Raw genomic sequence first — 21,438 nt, forward strand, 5'->3', positions numbered from 1 at the left:
CTTCCATAGCATACTGTAAAAAATACCTGGATTCTTCATGTCATGAGGCCTTGCAAAGCTTAAAAGTTACCATCAGGGAGAGTGAGTCTCAAAGTGTAGACCAAAAACTTTTGATGATCTAGGCCAGGAATACCCAAAAGTTGTAGACTAACAACCTCATAAGAAGGCATCACATTCTCAAAAACCACCTCTCTTTTGCTCCTCTTATTACAGGGGCAAAAATCCAACTCATTAGAATTTATAAGTTTCAACAGCATGCCTTTTGGGTAAGTCACTGAACATAAATGTACTGACTACCTATTATTATAAGCCACCAATCACCAACCAATTAGATGTCCAGTTAATTTTTAACATCATAAGTAAGCCATTAATGCAGAAGTGCTAAGAGGCATATTTTATAAACATGAATACTATAAGGGACAAGACCATAGACCTGCTTGAGGTTCTAGTTGTCACCACCAATTACTGGACTTATTTCCCTTTGACAATCAGCCTGCTGATTACCAGCCCCACCAGACCTGGGTGATTGCTGAAACGTCTCATGAGTGATGTAGGTCTTCTCTGCCTGAGATTAGCAGTGAAAGAACCCTTTAATAAGTATATTTCTTTCTGGTACAGGATAGGTTCAACATGGACTAGGCCCTCTACAGAATTCCTCTACAAAAATACTATTCTTGAGATCTGCTGGAAAGGGTGTAATGTCATAATGTCAAGCATTTTTGTTTTCTTTCTTGGCCACACATTAATAATTTCTCCAAAATATTTAACTACACTGACACCATCACAGTAGTGTGACCAAAGACCATGCACGCCATTCCTCCCATTCATTCTTATGACCAGTTTTGCATTGACTAGCAGGATTTGATGACAGCAATGATCTGTCTTGCAAAGTCTAACAGACTCAAATTGAAATCTTTGACTTTACACTGAGTAAATAAATTACAGACATATGGTTTTATAAACAAAATTGCAAATGCTAGAAATACTTAATCTCTGGATAATCCATCAAGAGGGATAAATGAAGGGAAATGATTACTTTTTTTAATAGCTTCACTGGAGAAAACACCAGAAGTGAGTTTAGCATCTCTGAAAGGCAATTAACAGTGAAGAAAATCTGTTCTGCGACAACACAGTGAAATGTCACCTGGATGGTACGTTTATTAGGGAACGCTACAGTAGGGATGTAGACGAAGCTTAAGGTGATCAAAGGAACGGTTTTTCTGAAAATCGGTGCTGCTCCCCCTCGTGGCTATTTAGACACACTCTAAGTATGACTTTATGTATGAGGTTTTTTAATGCTAAAATGTTAGGCTAGTTGGCCCACTTTTTATCTCCTCTCCCACACATTTTTTTAAGGAAAATTGATTTTGCCAAGTAATCAGATGCCACTTAAATGTCAAAGAAAACTTACTGTGGTAGAATCAAAAGACAGGATGTCCACAACAGGGGGAGAAGCAGTCTGCAAATCGATTACCTCAAGCTTTGGATTAATCTGTGTATATATATAAGAAAGGTTAACATTAGTTTTTTCTACCATAAGAAATGGGATGCTATTTGTAACAACCTAGAGGGTATTTTCTAATACATTCTAAAGCTAAAAGATATCACTTCTCGGCCTTTTAAGATCATGTGTACTAAAGCTAAAATATATTCCTATATTCATTAACATGGATGCAAAAATTTTAAACATAATATTAGCCTATTAAATCTATCAACATATAAGAAAAGATTGTTATGACCAAGTTGAATTTATCCCAGGATTAAAAAGTTATTCTTTCATTAGAAAATCAATATAGTTCACCTCTATGAAGGGATTTTTAAAATAAAATAAAATGACCCACCTCAAAAGATGCAGAAAAAGTCCTAGCCAGTTCATTAAAACAAGAAAAGGAAATAAAAGATATTAAGATGTAAGAATTGGAACAGAAGAAAACTGTCATTCATATGTAATTATCTATGGAGAAATTCAAGAGAATCCACTGCTAAATCATTAGAACCAATAAGAGAATTCACAAGATCCAAAATTCACACACAAAATCAAATGCATGTCTGTACTTCAACACACAGAAAATGTAAATTTTTAAAAGACATCATTTGCAGGGCACCTGGCTGGCTCAGTCAGTAGAGTATGTGAGTCTTGATCTTGGGATGGTGAGTTCAAGCCCCATACTGGGTATAGAGCTTACTTTAAAAGCAATAATAAATTAAAAAAAAAAAGAATAAAAAGACGTCATTTATAGTACATTAAAATTTAAATACATCAGAATAAACATACAAAGATGTGTAAGACCTTATGGGAAAAATAATAAAATTAATGTGAAAGATATTTTAAAAGACTTAGTTAGATAGAAAGCTATACCATAAACAGCTTAGAAACAGGGCCCTATATACATGGGAAATAAATACAAAAGAAAAATATCACAACAAATCAATAGAGAAAGGATGATCCTAGTTGAGAAAACTGGCTCACTATGACATACCAAAGTGGACAGCAGATAAATTATAAAACCTAAATATTATGTTAAAACTAGCAAGGTATAGACTATAAGGTAAACACAAAGAATACCCTTGTGACATGCGGTCAAGAAGGACATCTTAAAAGAGCCACAAAAGCAAAAACCATAAGGCAAAAAAATAACAACACTGCACTTTAAAAAACCTGATGCATTTGATTACATCAAAACTAGAATATTTGTTTAATAATGGACACCACAAAGTAAATAATCAGATCATGGAAAAGGAGATAGATTATAATGTCTAAAACTGAAAAAGTAGGTTTCCTTACACACCTACAAATCAATGTGAAAGACAGTGATCCTAAGAAAGAAAACTTATCTAAGAGAAATCCTAACAGTTGACCAGCATATAGAAAGATTTTCAAAAGCATTAGTAATTAGACCAGATTAAAGCAAAATATTAGACTCCAAAAATGAGAAAGCTCAATAATGCCAGCCTCGTTTATTATAGCAGCACTGTTTATAATGGTAAAAAACAACAACAAAAACACAACCCCAAATCCCTTCATGTTTATCAATAGTAGAAAAAACACATAAGTCCTGGTAATTACTACTCTGGTACATTCACTAGAATCCTATACAGCAGTGAAAATAAATGAAATACAACTATGTACAATATATGGTTGTGCAAATTCAGAATCCATACGTGTGACTCTCAGGATTTTAATTTTTTAAGATTTTATTTTATTTATATGAGAGAGAGAAAGAGAGAGAGAGAGATAGTGCGCACACATGAGCGGGGGGGGGGGGGGGGGGGGGGGGGGGGGGGGGGGAGGGGAGGGACAGAGGGAGAGGGAGGAGCAGAGTCCTCACTGAGTGGGAAGTCCGATGTGGGGCTCGATCTCAAGACCCTGAGGTCATGACCTGAGCCGAAGGCAGATGCTTACCTGACTGAGCCACCCAGGTGCCCCACAGGATTTTACTTTTAAGTGAAAAAGCAGTTTATAGAGAAATACACTGAGTATGATTTCTTTTGTATAAAGCTTAAAACCATCTAAAACTACATGATATCTAATTATAGATTAAAACACATATTTAAGAAAGAAAGAAAGCAAGGGAATAATTAGCTAGGTTGGCAGTTACTTCTGATGGAGGTTACTTCAGAATTCAAGATCAAAGAAAAAAATTAAAAATCACATCATCATCAAATACTTACTAAAGATTGTGAATATAAATTAGTTAACAAAGGGCAACAAAGACAGAACTTTGTATCAAATGTATGGTACCAGCAATGAGTATGCAAGAACCTCAAAGAAGAAAGTGTTGATTGGGCACTTAGAAAACATGTGGAGGGAGTGAGGCTTCTAGTTAGGTTCTTTGCTAGCTAACCTCCAGGAATATTAACAGCACTCTGTCCTTCTTAAAGGGAAGAACTGTGTCGTAACTACACTCATCTTGAAATAGAGCGGGACTCTATTGAGGGACTGAGTTCTCTCCATCACTGAACCAGGATATATCACTGAGGCCTCAGCGCAGGAGAGAAGCCTCACGTGCACCATCCCATCATGAGGCTCTGTGTACCCACCTCACTGAGGAGTCCGGAGTTTGACTGTATCAAATGTATGGTACCAGCAATGAGTATGCAAGAACCTCAAAGAAGAAAGTGTTTCCCATGGAGGAAACATAGGAAAGGCTTAATTAAGATGGATCCTTGAAAAATAGGTTTAGAAAACAAAACCAGAGACAGAGATGAGGTGAAGAGCATTCCTGAGCACAGAGGCAGAATGCCCACAGGATACTTTTGCATTGGGTAGTAGTGAGAGAGGCAAGGGGCCTGGCAAGGGGCAAATTGTGCAGGCTGAAGGAATTTGGAAAGGCACCGAAGAGCTGGAGCCTGCAATGTGCTTAAGCAAGATGAATCTGACAAAGGCATGCAGAGAACCAAGGATAAGTCAGGGAACAGCGAGAACCCCACTGCAACAGTCCAGGACCGAGCTGATAAGGGCAGAGCCTGTGAGGAGAGCAGAATGATTCTAAGAGCACTTATCATGTTTGATGGGTACAGCTGGAGTTCTGGAAACATTAAGAGGTTTTTATAATTATCCAGCCACTTGTGTGTAGAGGTGTGTGCCCAGGAGTGCCCACACCCCAGAAAAGGGGTTAGCAGGATGAGGATGAGGGCCTCTCGGCTCAGCCTGCCAGCACCTTTGTTTCTTCCTGGCTGCTCCAGACAGCAGAAAACACAGCCTCCTCTTAGCAGCTCTGAGTCCCCGCTGGAGGCCAAGATAAGAAGCCTGACGATGAATCACTTTGCTTCCAATCTTAGCCTAGCTGCCCAGAGATTGCTTGTAGACTTTCATTCTCATTTATCTGCTGCCACCTAGTGTAGACATAAAATCATTTTTCTAGGAAAAATACAATCGGGTTTTACCATCTGAAATTGGAACTTCTCAAAAAAATCTAAATCCCGTGGAAACAGCATCTCTCACAGAGAATCCGTAAGCTTCTATGAGTTGGAAAATTCTTAATGTAACTAATAAGTTGCTGCCACATATGTTAAATGGAGCAGGACAGTCTTACTGGTAACACTTTACAGTCTTCTCCAAAAGAAAATATGTGGAGGGAGTGATGCTTCCAGTTAGGTTCTTTGCTAGCTAACCTCCAGGAATATTAACAGCACTCTGTCCTTCTTAAAGGGAAGAACTGTGTCCTAACTACACTCATCTTGAAATAGAGCAGGACTCTACTGAGGGACTGAGTTCTCTCCATCACTGAACCAGGATATATCACTGAGGCCTCTGTGCAGGAGAGAAGCCTCACGTGCACCATCCCATCCTGAGGCTCTGTGTACCCCTCACTGAGGAGTCCATGAGCACAAAGACTGCTACTAACAAATTCTGAAGGGCAAGGAATACACCTGTTTTGTTCTTTGTTGCATACTCTAAAGCTAGTACAATGTCCTCCTGCTCATAGATACTATTAACAGATTAAATTCAATTTTGATTATTTTGAAGCATTACATCAAAATGGTTAAAAGCACAAAATGGAACCAGAGTGCCTGCACTGAAATTCTAGCACTGCCACTTACTAACTTTAAGTTTTAACTTACATGTGCCTCGATTCCTCAAGGAATAAAAATAGTACTTCATTGAGTTTTTAAGGAACATTTAATGACAATTTATATAAGCTAATTAGAATAACTTTGTCTGTAATGTTATTATTATTATTACTGGTATTATTACATAATCTCTGAAGAACACTTATTGAGCTCCAAAACAATATGAACATATGCCATAGCTAGAAATAAAATACAAGATTTGTAGAGAAGTACATATTACATTTACATATGAAATTACCCTTTTAGAATGAATGTTTAGTTTTATCTGGAGGTGCAATTCAGCCCATGCCAGTCTGAAGAAGATAAAGACAGCATGAATTAATCATGTGCCATAGCACAGCATGGTCAGAGTTACGATACCTTGTTTTAAAACTGGACTTCTTTCCCACCAAAAAAAGAAAGAAGCTGTTCTCACATTTTTAATTAAGATGGAGTGCCTAGGGGACACCTGGCTGGCTCAGTCGGTAGAACGTGCAACTCTTGATCTCAGGGTTGTAGTAGGTTTGAGCCCCACGTTGGGTATAGAGATTACTTAATATATTTTTTTAAAAGATGGAGTGCCTAGGCCAGAAGTGCTACAAAGGATCTGCAGTTAGATCAGTGGAAAGGACACAGGAGGGATCTATTTCACACAGCTGGAGTTAGGATTGGATACTTCGCGCCTTCTTTCATGTGGCCTCCCCTCTCATCTGTTCTAAAAAGCAATCCGTTATCACTCTCTCTATCCATGTAAGAATTAGTAATTTACAGGGATCCCTGGGTGGCGCAGCGGTTTGGCGCCTGCCTTTGGCCCAGGGCGCGATCCTGGGGACCCAGGATCGAATCCCACGTCGGGCTCCCAGTGCATGGAGCCTGCTTCTCCCTCTGCCTATGTCTCTGCCTCTCTGTGTGTGTGTGACTATCATAAATTAAAAAAAAAAAGAATTAGTAATTTACATATTTATTCAGCTGGAACCCAAGGTCCAAGACTGCAGGTTCCCCACCTTCAAACAAACAAAGCACCTAACAATGGCATATAGGAAGTTTTTTGCAAAAGGCCAAACAATTTCACCCAAAAGATTGAGATTATGCCACTCAAATGAACCTCACAGAAAATACAATATATGAATATATATATGAATATATATATATATGAATAATAGAAGTACTATGTTGCTTCAAACTCAGAAATGGAATACTCGTGGTTACGATAAAAAGATTAGGGAAATCAACTAGATCATTATACTATTAATCATGAATTCAGACCTCAAAAAAATTTTCTTTCTAATTTTCAAATATTTCCAAAGTAGCTTATCATATATAAATTGACCTTGCCTGAACCTTTGAAAAAAATTAATCCACCAAACATAGTAGTTCAAAATAAAATGTACTAATCTTAACTGGACATAGTAGTAGTACAACTTCTATTCTCATTCATCCTCTTTCATTCTAAGTAATATTTTCAAATTACTAGTCTTTTGGTTCTATGAGGGGTGCTTGGACATTAACCTGTAGCCTTTAAAATTTTTTGATATTTAACATTTACTTCTAATATTAAAGAAGTCCTCTGTCTAGAAAACTTTACACCCTTGCTTGACTATATAAGAGCTTTCAAGAAAAAAAGGGGTGGGGGGGAGGCAAACAGCTGTTCATATGCAGCATCCTATCACTTCATTTCTCTGGCATTTTAACATCACATGATCTGAAGATGTTTTAACAAATACATGTCATACTGGGCACTTAATTTAAGCATCTGTGAGTGCTTTACAGGTAATTTAAACCAGCCACACAGAGGCTGACATTCTTAAGGCCACAAACACAATTCCATCATAATGCTCAACATTCTGTATAATATAACTGAACGCTGATTCTAGGATGAAAAGTTGGATTTTAATAGATTTTTCAAGTGTACCTGAGAAAATCATGGTTGAGAGTGACTTTGCATGGCCTGGGTCATCTCGACCTACCAAACAAAGCAACCTAGCTGTTTTTACTGCTTTCTGGCTGCTCTGTCAGAGCAGAGCTTCTCGGACAACTTGTTGACATTTTAAAGAAAGTCTAGCACTCTTAAGTGGGCTGGGGATGACAGTTAATCACACAGAAAAAGGCTTAGGTCTCTAATGTGGGGGTAGTGTGGTGTCATGGAAATATCACTGAATTAGGAGTCAGGGGACCTGGGCTGAGCCTGCAGCTCTACCCCACCACCACTCTGGAAAGGTGGCTGAGTGGATGACAGGGCAGCAGCAACGCTGATGATCAAGCCCAGCCAAACCACAGAAATGCTAGAATAAAAAAACACCACGAGTCAATAAAACCAGCTGGGGTAAAACAAGAAAAGGGAACTCAAGTTAAAATATATTTCACTCCCTACATGGAGCCTGCTTCTCCCTCTGCCTATGTCTCTGCCTCTCTCTTTCTCTGTGTCTCTCGTGAATAAATAAATAAAATCTTAAAAAAATATATATATATTTCACGTATACATTATACATGTGATCAGAGGAATCCACAAATACATCTATCATTGCAGAAACCAAAACAAAAATGTGATGAGCCACAAATTACATTATTTCTTTCAAAGAAATTTTTAAAAAGATACATTAATCATGTTGATACAATAACAGCACAAAGAAGCAATAAGGCACATGATAAATACTTTGTTTAGAAGAACTAGAAAGATGGTCAGAGGATGGGAGGAACAAAAATTAAAAGGAAGAATTGAAAATAAACACCACCAAGAAAAAACTAGGACAGAAATCCCCAAATGAGGTTAGACTAAACAAAATCTAGAAAATACCCCAAAAAACTTTAAAAAGTTTTAAAAACTTAAATGCACACACACACACACACATACACATTGTGGCTAACAGAATCCAAAATCAAAGACCTGATTGGGTGGCGACAGAGGGACTGTGGAAGGGGGTACGGATCCACCAAAAAAACCGTGTGGGGTGACTGAACTGCCACTCAGGAATAAGTGCTAAGAACTCAAAACAGCTACTCCAAAATCAAAGCAAGGTTCTGTCAATGATGAAAAAACAATTCAGATAAATAGGTAATAGTGATTTCCAGTATCAGCTCTTGGGAGAGAAAGGGGCTTAAGAAGAATCATGCAAAATGGAAAGAAAACAAACACCAGCCAAGTATCCAGCAAAGATGAATTCTGCCTTTGAACAGAGTAGAACATTTAAATCCATAGGACCTAAGAGAACTTGTCAACGAAAACCTATGGCTAAATAGATAATTATATATTTGAAAATATGTAGGCAACGTAGGCAAATAGTAAAATGGTCTCAATTACTAGGTTTAATGCCTAAATCTCTTCTTTTTTACTGTCCATGAAACTTTTTTTTTTTTTTTTGGTCATAAAAAAGGCTTTAAGATACCCATTCTAGGAACTGTTACAAAAATTCTTCCCTTCAGTCCTGTTCTTGTGACAGCCATCACAGGTGCTCCCTAAACACATCAAGAATACGAAGTCATTCAGGCTTCCTGATTATCACAGGCCTAAGGTTTGGTTTCTCATTTCTATTATCACTGACACAATACTTAACCTTTATTTCTAGGCCTTTAAGCAGCGAACCTGAAAGGCTTCAGCAGAATTACCCACTGTCATTATTTATAGTCTTATTGTATTAGTGAAAAGAATTGTCTCTCAAAGTGCTATTGTTTTAAGACATAACTAGGTTTTCCATAATAAAGTATAATTTTAAGCATCTAGTTGACCAATTGCCCCAAAATGTACATTTACAAACAGTAGGATGTCTATGCCACAGTACTCACTTCAACAGTCTCAATTTTCCCTTCATGGGGATGTGGTGTTCTTGGGTATATGTCGACAAGATGTGGTGATGAATCAAAATGTAACCTTTTGAGATTTCTTTTAATCATGTCTTTACAATTCAAATAATCAAAATTAGTCCTCCATAATAAGACCTATAAAAAAATTAGTAAGTGGGCACTTAATTGACTTGCATGTAAAAGCAACAAAACTGATTTTTTAAAAAACCAGTATACATAATGATTGTTCTTCATAATAGTAGTCAGGAAGGCTAGATGTATATTTCAACAGCAGTGCTACTATTCCCAATACCATGTTTTTTAAGGGTGGGAGGGAGAGATTTAACACTTTGAGTTGCCTTCATGTCCAATTTAAAATTCATACTAAGAAAGTAACTCAAAAAAAAAAAAAAAAAAAAGAAAGAAAGAAAGAAAGAAACTCATTACTTTAACATCCTCTCTTACCATTTCAAAGTTCAAAATCATGTTCTTGGCTCGGCAGTCCACCTCATTCAATACACCTACCTGTGAGTGACTTTTGGTCATTTCCCAAAAAAATGCATACTGCTACATTAACAATTTATATTTACCATCCTCCAGGAGCTTAACATTTGAAAAACAAGACCTAGAGATAAAAGATGGGGCAACAGTTCAAATGGAAGTGCCACATCAACACTGGGAATTCAGTAAATTACATGTGTAACTGAGCATTGAGAGGAGCACAAGAAATAATTGCTGTTTGAGGTCCAGAAAGTACTAGAACTGGCATTGTTTCAGCTATGAGACAGCAGACTTCCTGGCATTAAATTAAAATATAAATTCATTGATAATCATCTTAACACATACAAAATAGCTGGTTGTTAAGAATCTTAGCCAAGGTCTCGGAATCCTTCACCTTCACCAAATCAAGGAAGGAGCTGAAAGATTTACAAACCTGTGTGTCTGCACCTCCTGAGCTAAACAGCTCTCCACCTTTTGAAAATGAGACAGTAAAGACAGGTCCCTAAGAAATAAAGGGAAACAAAAAAGGAAAAAAAGCACTTGGTATTGTTTTCTCATGGCCAGGAAGACTGTATAAATTTTTCATCCTAATCTATGTAGACTATTTATGCAGTAAGTCTGATAAAACGTATCCAGTCACTGCCAACTAATGTAGGCAGAGTAAAGATGATCAAAGAACCAACTCAATTTTATTAAAACACATATAAATGATACTAGATTTAAAAAGCAGTACTAATAAAAATATGGATATACACTCTCTTTTCATTTGAAGAAAAGCTTGTTACATGTGTCAGTTTATGTCTGTTAAGATCTTCTGGTTTTGGACTCTTTATTCAACAAATTACTAGCAGAAACTGAATGACAAGTCTATAAGGTGATATGAACAAAGACTATTTCCTGACCACAACAGGCTTCACTGGGCTCTTTCCCCTCATGTGGGCAACACTGAGTCACTGCAAGTTTTGCCAGCAGGACACAGATAGGAGGAGAGCTGTGATTGTGGAACACTGAGATCACCATTGTAAGAATGATGAATTAGAGCAAGAATTAATGGTTGGAGCCAGTTAAGAAATTACTGCAATTATCCAGGTGAGAGGTAGTGAGAACCTGAAATTAAGTAATGACTCTGGAGTTGGACAAGTCACAAGATGCATAGCCTCTAGGTCAATTTTTCAGTCAAGATAAGAGTAATTCTTTCTCATCTCAAAAGTATTAGTATATTGTTTGTTATTAATGTCCTTAATCTGTATAAGAAAAATCTGGGGGGAAAACCATACATCTTTACTCTAGACTGTGAAAAATTCCATCTTTGTGTGCACTGTTTTTCTCCTGAAATATTGTCTTTTTCTCCTATTATTCTGATTATTATTATTATTCTGTATTAGTCCATGGATATTTTAATCCTTGATCACTTTTATTGGTTGTTTACTCAGCCTAAATCCATGGATACATATATATCTGAGCTGGGTAGTGTCTATTTCTGCTTCCCTCTAACACAGCTGCAGAACAAATGATAAAGCAAAGCAGGAAGCCAGGCAGGATATATGAAGGCAAAAAGAATCCCTTCTCCCATAGACCACAAAGCCTATTCTATTTCTGGAGATAAACAGCTTATACTTGGTTAAAAGGAAGTACCTAGTACATCTTTAAAAAAGAGGATGCAGGATGCATTCTAAAAAAAATTTAGAGAAGTTTGAATATTTACCCAGAAAGGAAGAATAGTTTATAAACTTAAAAGTTTTTATGTAGCGCATTATTTGCTGGTGTGTGTGTGTGTGTGTGTGTGTGTGTGTGTGTGATTGAACAGGTTCCATAAATAGTAAGCCTCTTCCTCACTGGGTTCTAAGTCAACTGAAAATCAATGCATAGGCATGTCATCTTTCTTACTGTTAAAGGCTTGTAAAGAGAACATGTGGCTTTATCTGTGGGCAAATGGGCTGAAGAACTGAATCCCAAAATGAGTCAGATTTGAATACCCCATCACAGGCAAGACAGGACAAGGGCAGGCATGCCCACAAGAAATATCAGAGAAAAACACTGGCGGCAGTCTCCTAACAGAAGGCACTGGGCTCTACTTGTTGACTTTCTCCTTCTAAACTCACCAATTAGATTAGTGAAAAGGAGTGAGTGAGAGGGTGTGAGAGGCTCAGTGTCAGAGCCCTGGGGCAGCCTCCACATAAGCAGAAGTATCACAAGGAAGGACACTGCTTATCCATCATCATCTGACCAGTCAAACCTACCCTATGCTGAGGAAGACAGCAGTGAAAGATTAATTTAATGGCTGTTGAAAGATACACATTGATTTTGACAAGAACTACAATAAAATAATATTTCTAAGAGTTGCTTCCAGAGGATAAAAACAAAGCCCTGAAAGCAAACATCTGTGTGTGTGTGTGTATGTGTGTGTGTGTGTGTGTGATAGTGGCAATGTGTGCTACACCTGGGAGGACAACAATAAAGACATATAATAAAATGGATCAACACTTTAAAAATATATATTATTTAAAAAGCACAAATCTTAGTGTTAATACCGTATGTCCTTGAAGTGTATATATGAGCCTTCCTTCTAAGAGATCGAGAATCTTAAGTGTGCCATCTGAAGAAGCAGTGATGATGTAGTTGCCCGAAGGATGGAATGAGACACAATTAACTCCACCACTGTGAACTGATTCATAGAAGATAAAAGCAAAAAGTTCAGAGAACAATTTTTAATTCTAAAGATGTCCCTTTGCCCTATTAGCATTATTAGGTCGGAAACAATAATCTGTTAAAGGCAATGTCTCCGCAACACTAAAATTCCATACAGTGCACTAAAACAAGTAAGTAGCTTGCCATCAAACAGCTTAAACTTCCAGCTAATGAGACAGAGTAGCTTTAAAAGTCAAAGTGTGGGCAGCCCGGGTGGCTCAGCAGTTTAGCGCCACCTTCAGCCCAGGGCCTGATCCTGGAGACCTGAGATCCAGTCGCATGTCGGGCTCCCGGCATGGAGCCTGCTTCTCCCACTGCCTGTGTCTCTGCCTCTCTCTCTCTCTGTGTCTCTCATGAATAAATAAATAAAATCTTAAAAAAAAAAGTCAAAGTGTGTCCTGGAAAGATGAGCTTATTAACCACATAACTATAAACTCTTCAGATCCATAACCAATATAATATAGCCAACAGCTGACCGCCGCCAGCTCACACAAGGTATATGACCTAGCCAGAAACAGGAATCTCATAACCAGCTAACGGGGCTTGAGGCTCAGGGGTGAAGGGCCTAGAGGTCTATCTGCAGACGTGCACAGTCTCCCAGCTTGTCCAACAATTCATTCCTGGACACGATCCGTCCAACAGGAGGCAGTACGACACAGCCATCGGAAGGCTGTTCTTCCACATGCTTTGAAAACAGAAAACCCTACTCTAGTTCTATCCATTATTGTAGCACGGGACTTAACCTCAAGCCTCAATCTCCTCATCTTTAAAATGGGGGCAGTAATAATAATTACTTCCCAGAGCTATTGTAAGGATTCTGCATGGTGTCCGCTACATGTGGGAAATGTGGATTTTAAAAGGGAAATGTGGATTTTAATGTAAATCTAATACAAACCAAGAAATCAATTCATTTCTCTTCTGGTTTCAATACATAGGCACATTAGGATGTTGTTCTCCACCAATTATAACACCTATTTGTGCTCACAGAACTCCTGATTCAGAATTCAGAGTCAATTTCTATCCCTGATCTCTCTTATTATGCAGAGAGCCAATCTGTGAACATCTCACTGTAACTTCATTTTTAACAGCCCTGGCATCATTTTCAAGGTTCCTCCTCCTCCCTCTCTACTCTGACACCCATCCCAGCTTCTCAGGCTACACTGTTAATTGAATTAACTGGTCTCTAGTCAATTCAAAGGCAGCCCCTGACTCTCTTTAAGAGGGCCGTACCACACTGAGAAGCACAGTCTGTGGGTTTAAGAGGTTCCTGGAGGAGGCCAGGCATCAACTGGATTTTGTTGTCATGGAAATTGTTACCTTGATAATGCTGGAGCAATTTGTTTACTCTTATATCCCAGATTTTTACCGTATGATCAGAACCTGCTGACGCTATGCATGTACCATTAGGGTTAAAATCCACAAAATTTGCAAACCTAGGAGGAAAGGATTAAGATAGTCTTAGATTCTGATTTTCTTCCCTTCATTTCTTTATTTGAATTTTAATAAAGAAATGTCTCCTTAACAAATTAACTCATACAAACGCACAGAGAGAAAGAACTTACCCTACAGAATCTGAGAAGTTATTAACACACTGCTTATTTGTGGTATCCCAAATTTTAATAGTTTTATCTTCACTACACGATACAATTAGCCTCCCATCAGGCGAAAATCTGGAAAGCACAAGAAAGAAGACTGTCTTTGTGAAAGGCTTCTAACAATCACACACACTCCCTACACACACACACACACACACACACACACACGTGCGCACACGCACACGCGCATGCGTGCACATCAGAGACCCTAGTTACCACACCATGGCCGCAAAGTCATATTCTACAGCCATCTAACTAAAAATAAGCATGACAAATGACAATGACAGACCATATCAAAATATACTATATAGACCAACCAGCTTTCTTTTTTCCTTTTATTACTTGATTTAAATGACTTCGTTTTATGGCAGTTGTTCTAGGTCTTCAATTCAACTCTGCATTGAATTCCTCCTAAGCCAAGTACCTTGTTTTTTTTAATTATTCTTTATCTCTTTCTTCTATTTTTGTCATTTTCCAGTATTATCCGTATAACCTATGAGAGCCTTTACTACTCATCCCACTAACCCTGTACCGAAGCTTTTTGGAAGAAACAGATTGACATGTTGAGGATGAAAATTAAACAATACTACCACCAAAAAAAAAAAAAAAAAAAAAATTGATTCCCCAAGCCTGTAACTTCCTGGACTTCAGGAGGCTGGAAATCCAGTCAATAGCTCACTTACTCAGAATTGAAGGTCCTGATTCATGGATACATCTACCTTCCACATGTCTCATTAAAAAAACAAATGAGACAATTCTCAGACATCTCATCTACTGTTTTTATGCACTCTCTTGCTTTAAGAACCTTTCTATGGTTCATTTTTTTCCCCTAAGTGATAGGGGAAAAACAGAAGAACATAAGACCAAGAAAAAAACCCCCAAAATTTTATACTATTAGGAAACTATGAACAGTATTTTTTTTTATTTTTTATTTTTTTTATTTATGATAGTCAAAGAGAGAGAGAGAGAGAGAGAGAGAGAGAGAGAGGCAGAGAGACAGGCAGAGGGAGAAGCAGGCTCCATGCACAGGGAGCCCGACGTGGGATTCGATCCAGGGTCTCCAGGATCACGCCCTGGGCCAAAGGCAGGCGCCAAACCGCTGCGCCACCCAGGGATTCCGAACAGTATTTTTATTATTAATTCTTTAGCAATAACAAAAACCAAAAAACACTTAGCTCATAGGCAGATTATGTTTCAATTTTCTTTGTACTTTTCCTCTATGCCCAGATGACTATAAAGGTCATCGATTAAGGATATGAGTTATAATTGAAGGAGTTTTTTGTTTTGTTTTGTTTTTTTTCCTTCTCTCCTACTCTCTCTGTTTTGTTTTGTTTTTGTTTTTAATTCATGAGAGGCAGAGACCTAGGCAAAGGGAGAAGCAGGCTCCATGCAGGAAGCCCAATGTGGGCCTTGATCTGGAGACTCCAGGACTACATCCTGGGCTGAAGAGAGGTGCTCAACTGCTGAGCCACCCTGGGCGTCCCCTCCCTCCCTGTTCTTAAGGCTGACCTAAAAATAATTCTTCCTGACAGAAACTTTTAATCTGTCATTTAGACTTGCCATATAAAAAAAGGGTGCACAGAAGCATAATTAAGTTCTATGTGAGGTACTTTTTAAAAAATTCCAGAAAGTAATCTTCCATGCTGGGTAGGTCAGTTTGATTTCATAATAACACAATATTTTATTAATGTTTTCCTACAGAAAATATGTGAGGAAGATCCACATATGAAGGACAGTATTATAGAAATGCTTCAAATAGATAATATGCATTTTACACAGATCCTGGGGAAGGAAAACCTACTCAGTATCCTCATGAAAATAAATTTTGCATAATAATGCAACTAATACAAGGATTCAAATTGTTTCTTAGTAAGTTATCTTTTAGAAATCATTTAATGTGAATATTTTTAAAAGTATTTCTAAGAGATTATTTGATTTTTATATTTTAAGAAAGCAATGATGAAAGAATGGTTAATAAAATAGAATGCCTAGACTGAAAACAAAGCCTAATAATACTCACCCTTTGACATTACTGGTCAAATACCACCAACTCCATTATTGTCATTACCCTGCCTACATTTACTGAGTACATATGTCTTAGAATAGTTCCTAATACATTACCTATAGCAACTCACTTAATCCTCCAGATAATCCTATAAAACAGGTGCTACTGGTAGCCTCAATCTACGGGTGAATGTACCCAGCCACATTAAGGATCAGTAAACGGCCGGAGTCACACAGCCAGGAAGATTTGAACCAGACAGTCTGGCTCCACAGCCAAACCTCTCAGCCATTCTGCTTAAGTACCTGACAGAAAAGACACTTTCTTCAACTGGCTAAATGATTTAGAGCACAGTTCAGTGTGGCTTCTGGGTAACCACAGCAAACCCTAGAATGAAGGGAAACCATGTGGTAAGTGCTCTCAGGAGGCTATGTGACTGGGCTCTGACAGGCTAGCGGCTGGACTAGGCTTTATTTTTTTTAATTAATTAATTTATTTATTTATGATAGTCACAGAGAGAGAGAGAGAGGCAGAGACACAGGCAGAGGGAGAAGCAGGCTCCATGCACCAGGAGCCCGATGTGGGATTCGATCCCGGGTCTCCAGGATCGCACCCTGGGCCAAAGGCAGGTGCCAAACCGCTGCGCCACCCAGGGATCCCCTGGACTAGGCTTTAATAAAAACCTGTCTGTGTTGCCATACGCTGTCAGTGTCCTTGAGGAGTTTATGGGGTAGATATTCATTCATTCATTCATATATTTACTGTGTACCTGCCAAGACCTCAGTCAGCACTAGGCATCGTCCTGGGTAATGGAGACAGAGTGGTGAATGAGACTGGTAAGATTCCTGCCCACATGAGGTTTTCATTCTAGAAAGGGCACACAGATAATATCATTTTAGATAGTGCTAAGAGTCTGTCACAGAAAGGTGCCAATTCGTCAGCGGAAGTTCCATGGGAGCAACAGGATTTTAAAGAAACTAGTAAATAAGGAAAAGGAGGCAGCTTGGCTGGCTAGAAATTCATCCTGAGCAGGAGGAGCTAGAGGCCGGGAGAATTTCCGGTGCTAACCAGATGAAGGGGATGAGAATGGTAGGTAAGTAGAGAGTGAAGGAGGTGCTTGAGAAGAACCTGGTGTAGGGCGGGGGCTCTACTCCCAGCTCAACACAACCAAAGGCGTGCTCAGGCTTAAGGCTGTTTCCCTCCCCTGGAAATAGGTGAGCACCAATAAAACAGGCTTCTCTTGGTCCTGACTTTGGTCAGGAAAGAATCGTCCTTTCCTTTGTCAGGGCTTACACGTCTAACTGGGTTATTACTTTTAAGAATGTTAAGAGGATATAACATTTCTGCTGAGACATCAACAGATTTCTACCTAATTCAGCACCACGTAACTACCTTTTAAAACCTTTAGAGAAAAAAAAAATAAAAAATAAATAAATAAAATAAAACCTCTAGAGAGGGGCACCTGGGTGGCTCAGTCAGTTAAGCATCTGCCTTTGGTTTGGGTTGTGATCTCAGTGTCCTGGGATCAAGCCCTGCATCGGGCTCCCTGTTGAATGGGGAGTCTGCTTCTACCTCTCCCTTTGCCCCTCCCCCAGCTTGTGCCCCTCCCCCAGCTTGTGCCCTCTCTCTCTCTCTCTCTCTCTCAAATAAATAAAATCTTTTTTAAAAAATTAAAAAATAAAACTTCTACAGAGTGTGTCACTGAGAAGGACATCGTATTAGTCAATAGTGACTAATGGATTAGCACACATGAACTGTCTGCACACATGAACTGTATCCAGGAAATTAACTCAGCTACTATTCAATCTCTTAAACATACTGATACTCATTTGAGAGAATCAGGAAATTAGTGAACTTCTTTCTAGAACAAACGGTTCACAAGTCCCTGAGAATAGCCCAATTGTATAACAGGATTTCTTTAACTTGTAATCTATGGAGTTTCTGAAACTGCATGTAAGATTGTATTATTATATGCACAGCCATAGGGTTATTCCCTCATTAGAGAGCCAAAGGGGTCCATGAACCATGAGAAGTTTCAAAATGCTTTCATAAGAATTCAAAATTTTCCTTTGGAAATTTATTATCATGGGAATGAATATTCTATAAAAAGACAATTCCAGGCCTCGAGGGTCTGACACCAAACAGAGTAGGTGTCTGTTCCATTAAGAAACAAATCATTAGTAACCGGTACTCTGAAGCCAGCAGCTATTCAATAGGACGGGGAAGCAGTAAAAATAAGTGGAAATAACACTGCCCTGTCAGTACACGGTCCTGAATTCTAGGGCCAATTCTGCAACTGCCCAGCTATGTAACCTTATAAAATTCAAAACCACACCGGCCACCGTTTTCTATTTGTATAATGAGGGAGTTTGGATTGCATTCAGACCTAAACTTTCACAGACTCATTTAAAAAAAAAAAAAAATACACTGGCAGTCTCAGAGTTTACTTTGGTGGGATTTTGTGTTTGTATACTGAAGGTGAAGTTCAAGGCAATAAACACAACATTTATGTTTTTTTTTTTAAGTGCTGGTCAGCATCAGAAGGGAATCCATCTGTTAATGGCAGTAACAGGATTCATTCCTACAGCCGCTGAGAGACAAAAAGCAGATGAAAGAGATATAAAAAGATTTAACTATGCCATGAAACATACTAATTATTTTTTGGGTCATTTACCATTTATATGCCCAGACTTCTCTCCTGGGATCTCCACCCACAAGTACGACTGCCTACTGGGCATCTCCTCTTGGATATCCTGCAGGCACCTCCAACTCTAAACTTGTCCAATTCTGAACTCATCGTCTTTTTTCCTCAAACTGCTCCTTCTCCAGTGTTCCTTTTCTCAGTACTTTCTAACAGGCCAGAAACCTAGGAGTCACACTTCGTGCCTCTTTCCCCCCTTAACCCCCCACCCCACACACACACACTCTCCAATCAATTATCAGGCTCTGTCTCTTCAAACCATTAAGGGAACTAATGTCTTCCCTCCTCTACAGGCAATAAAAGTGATCTTTAAACATTAAATTAAAAAAATAAAATAAAAAAATAAACATTAAATCAAATTTCTCTGATTAAAACATTTTGATGATTTTGCATTTCCCCTGGGAAAAAGCCTGGCATCCTTACCACTACTTGCCAGGTCCTCCAGAGTCAGCCCTCCTGTCTCTGCATCACCCTACTTACTCTTCCTGGGACACACGCCTTTCCTCTCAGGTCCTTGCTCCTGCCTCAGGAAGTTTCCTCCGTGCTATTCCCTGTGCCTCAAATGCTGCCCCCTACTCTTTACCTAGTTTAAAATACTTAAAAGGATTTTACTCATTCAGCAAGTCTCTGCTCAGTGTCACTTCCACAGGAAGTCTTCCGGGCCACCCCCACCCCCAGGTTAGTTCCTCAGTGTGTATTCTTAGAGCAGCTCATCTTCACACTTAGGTCACACCAAGCATTCTGTTCACTTCTCCAAAAGACGTAAGCTCCAAGAAGACAGAAACCACATCTGTCTCATTTACTGTTGCACCCCCAGACACAGTATATGGCACTGAGTAGGCCTTTAGTAAATATTTAAGGTAGTAAAAAAAAAAAAAATTTAAAGAGAATTGGGGGCAGCCCGGGTGGCTCAGCAGTTTAGCGCTGCCTTAGCCCAGGGCGTGATCCTGGAGACCCGGGATCGAGTCCCACGTCGGGCTCCCTGCATGGAGCCTGCTTCTCCCTCTGCCTGTGTCTCTGCCTCTCTGTTTCTCAAATAAATAAATAAAATCTTAAAAAAAAAAAAAAAAAAAAAAAAAAGAGAGAGAGAGAGAGAATTGGGCCCAGTTTAATATTATAGCCAATGAAAGCTGATGTCTTTGCAATTTGGGGGTGCCTGGGTGGTTCAGGGATGGAGCCACACATCAGGCTCCTTGCTCAGGGGAGAGCCTGCTTCTTCCTCTCTCTCTGCCTGCTGCTTTGCCTACTGGTGCTCGCTCTCTGTCAAATAAAAAAAAATAAACTGTTAAAAAAATTTTTTGTAATTTGTTATGCAGTGTGAATATATCGAATGACACTTAACTGTATACTTTAAAAGGTTAAAATGGTAAGCTCTATCTACCACTATAAAGAAAAACCTCTGCAATTCAGATGGTCAAAGATCACTTGTAACCACCACCACCAACTGAAAATTAAAGGCAGATTTTTTTCCCCTAAAAATTAATACTGGAAAAGCAATAATGTTGGAAAAGTTGTCTCAATAGGCTGTACTTATTTTTGATGGAGGATACCACAAAAAAGCATGTTATCCTAGAGTATACATTATTTTTAAGAACACAGGGCTATAATAATTTTACCTATTAAAAAAAATTCTTTGCCACTGGAAAAAGATAGTATTTTCTCACCTACACATATATTTCAAATGATAAATGTTTTCTTCATTACTCATTAAAGAAAAACCAGATGTTAAAAAATGGGAAATACAGTAAGCAAAAAAAAGTCCATAGTCTCATCACTCAAAATCACACTTAACATTGCATGTATGATAGCTACTTTATCTATTATACTGTAATCATGAGTTCTGAAATTTGCCCTCCCTCCCTCACATAAACATTTTCATGTCATTACTTGCCTATAGACCTCTTTTAATGCTACATGATCGTCTAAATTTACTTAACTAGCTTTCTTTATTTGGAAAATTGGTTCTTTCCAATTTATCACCATTATAAACTATACTGAAAGCAGTATCTTTGAATACAAAGCTTTTTCTTCTGCACACAAAAGAGTATGTACTTAGAATATATTTCTAATTGTGAAGTCACTGCAACAAAGACACCTGATATATTTTGCAAATTCATTTTCTAAAAAGACTACTAATCTATGTTTAAAAGCATTAATATATTTCCCAATAGAGAGCATATCTTGAAAATATTTCTGTGGATTAAAATGTACGATCATAAACAACGGTTACCCCAAAGAACATAGTTAGCTAGTCATCACTTCTTAAGTGAATAGACACCATCTCTATGCCACATAGAGAAAGACTAGGCTCCAAGGACAAACTTATGATAAGTACTAAGCACAGACAGACACAGAATTTTAATTATTAAAGTCCATGCCATACTTTTAAAATTCAAATATTAAAGGGAAAAACACTTGCTCTGCTGACCCTCTATACTCATCTAAATAAACTGCCTATGTATTAGAAGGAAGAGTAATATCACTTGAACATTTTTTTAAGATTTTATTTATTTACTCATGAAAGACAGACAGAGAGAGAGAGAGAGAGAGAGAGAGAGAAAGGCAGAGACACAGGCAGAGGGAGAAGCAGCTCCATGCAGGGAGCCCGACGTGGGACTCGA

At 38.4% G+C, this 21,438-nt stretch overlaps 1 protein-coding gene across 3 annotated transcripts in view; it reads right to left on the reverse strand.

Annotated features, from left to right (window-relative positions):
• Positions 1-21,438, reverse strand: part of POC1B (POC1 centriolar protein B) — a 94,860-nt gene that overhangs the window by 37,800 nt on the left and 35,622 nt on the right. For all 3 annotated transcript variants that reach the window (XM_038558627.1, XM_038558625.1, XM_038558628.1), the window contains 6 exons: positions 14,082-14,189; positions 13,837-13,952; positions 12,363-12,496; positions 10,265-10,333; positions 9,334-9,486; positions 1,412-1,492 (listed from right to left, as the gene is read on the reverse strand). In XM_038558627.1, the coding sequence (XP_038414555.1) occupies positions 1,412-1,492; positions 9,334-9,486; positions 10,265-10,333; positions 12,363-12,496; positions 13,837-13,952; positions 14,082-14,189 (661 nt within the window). The remainder of the gene's footprint in view (positions 1-1,411; positions 1,493-9,333; positions 9,487-10,264; positions 10,334-12,362; positions 12,497-13,836; positions 13,953-14,081; positions 14,190-21,438) is intronic.

The sequence above is a fragment of the Canis lupus genome, chromosome 15 (genome assembly GCF_011100685.1).
Source record: "Canis lupus familiaris isolate Mischka breed German Shepherd chromosome 15, alternate assembly UU_Cfam_GSD_1.0, whole genome shotgun sequence".
Lineage (NCBI taxonomy): Eukaryota > Metazoa > Chordata > Mammalia > Carnivora > Canidae > Canis > Canis lupus.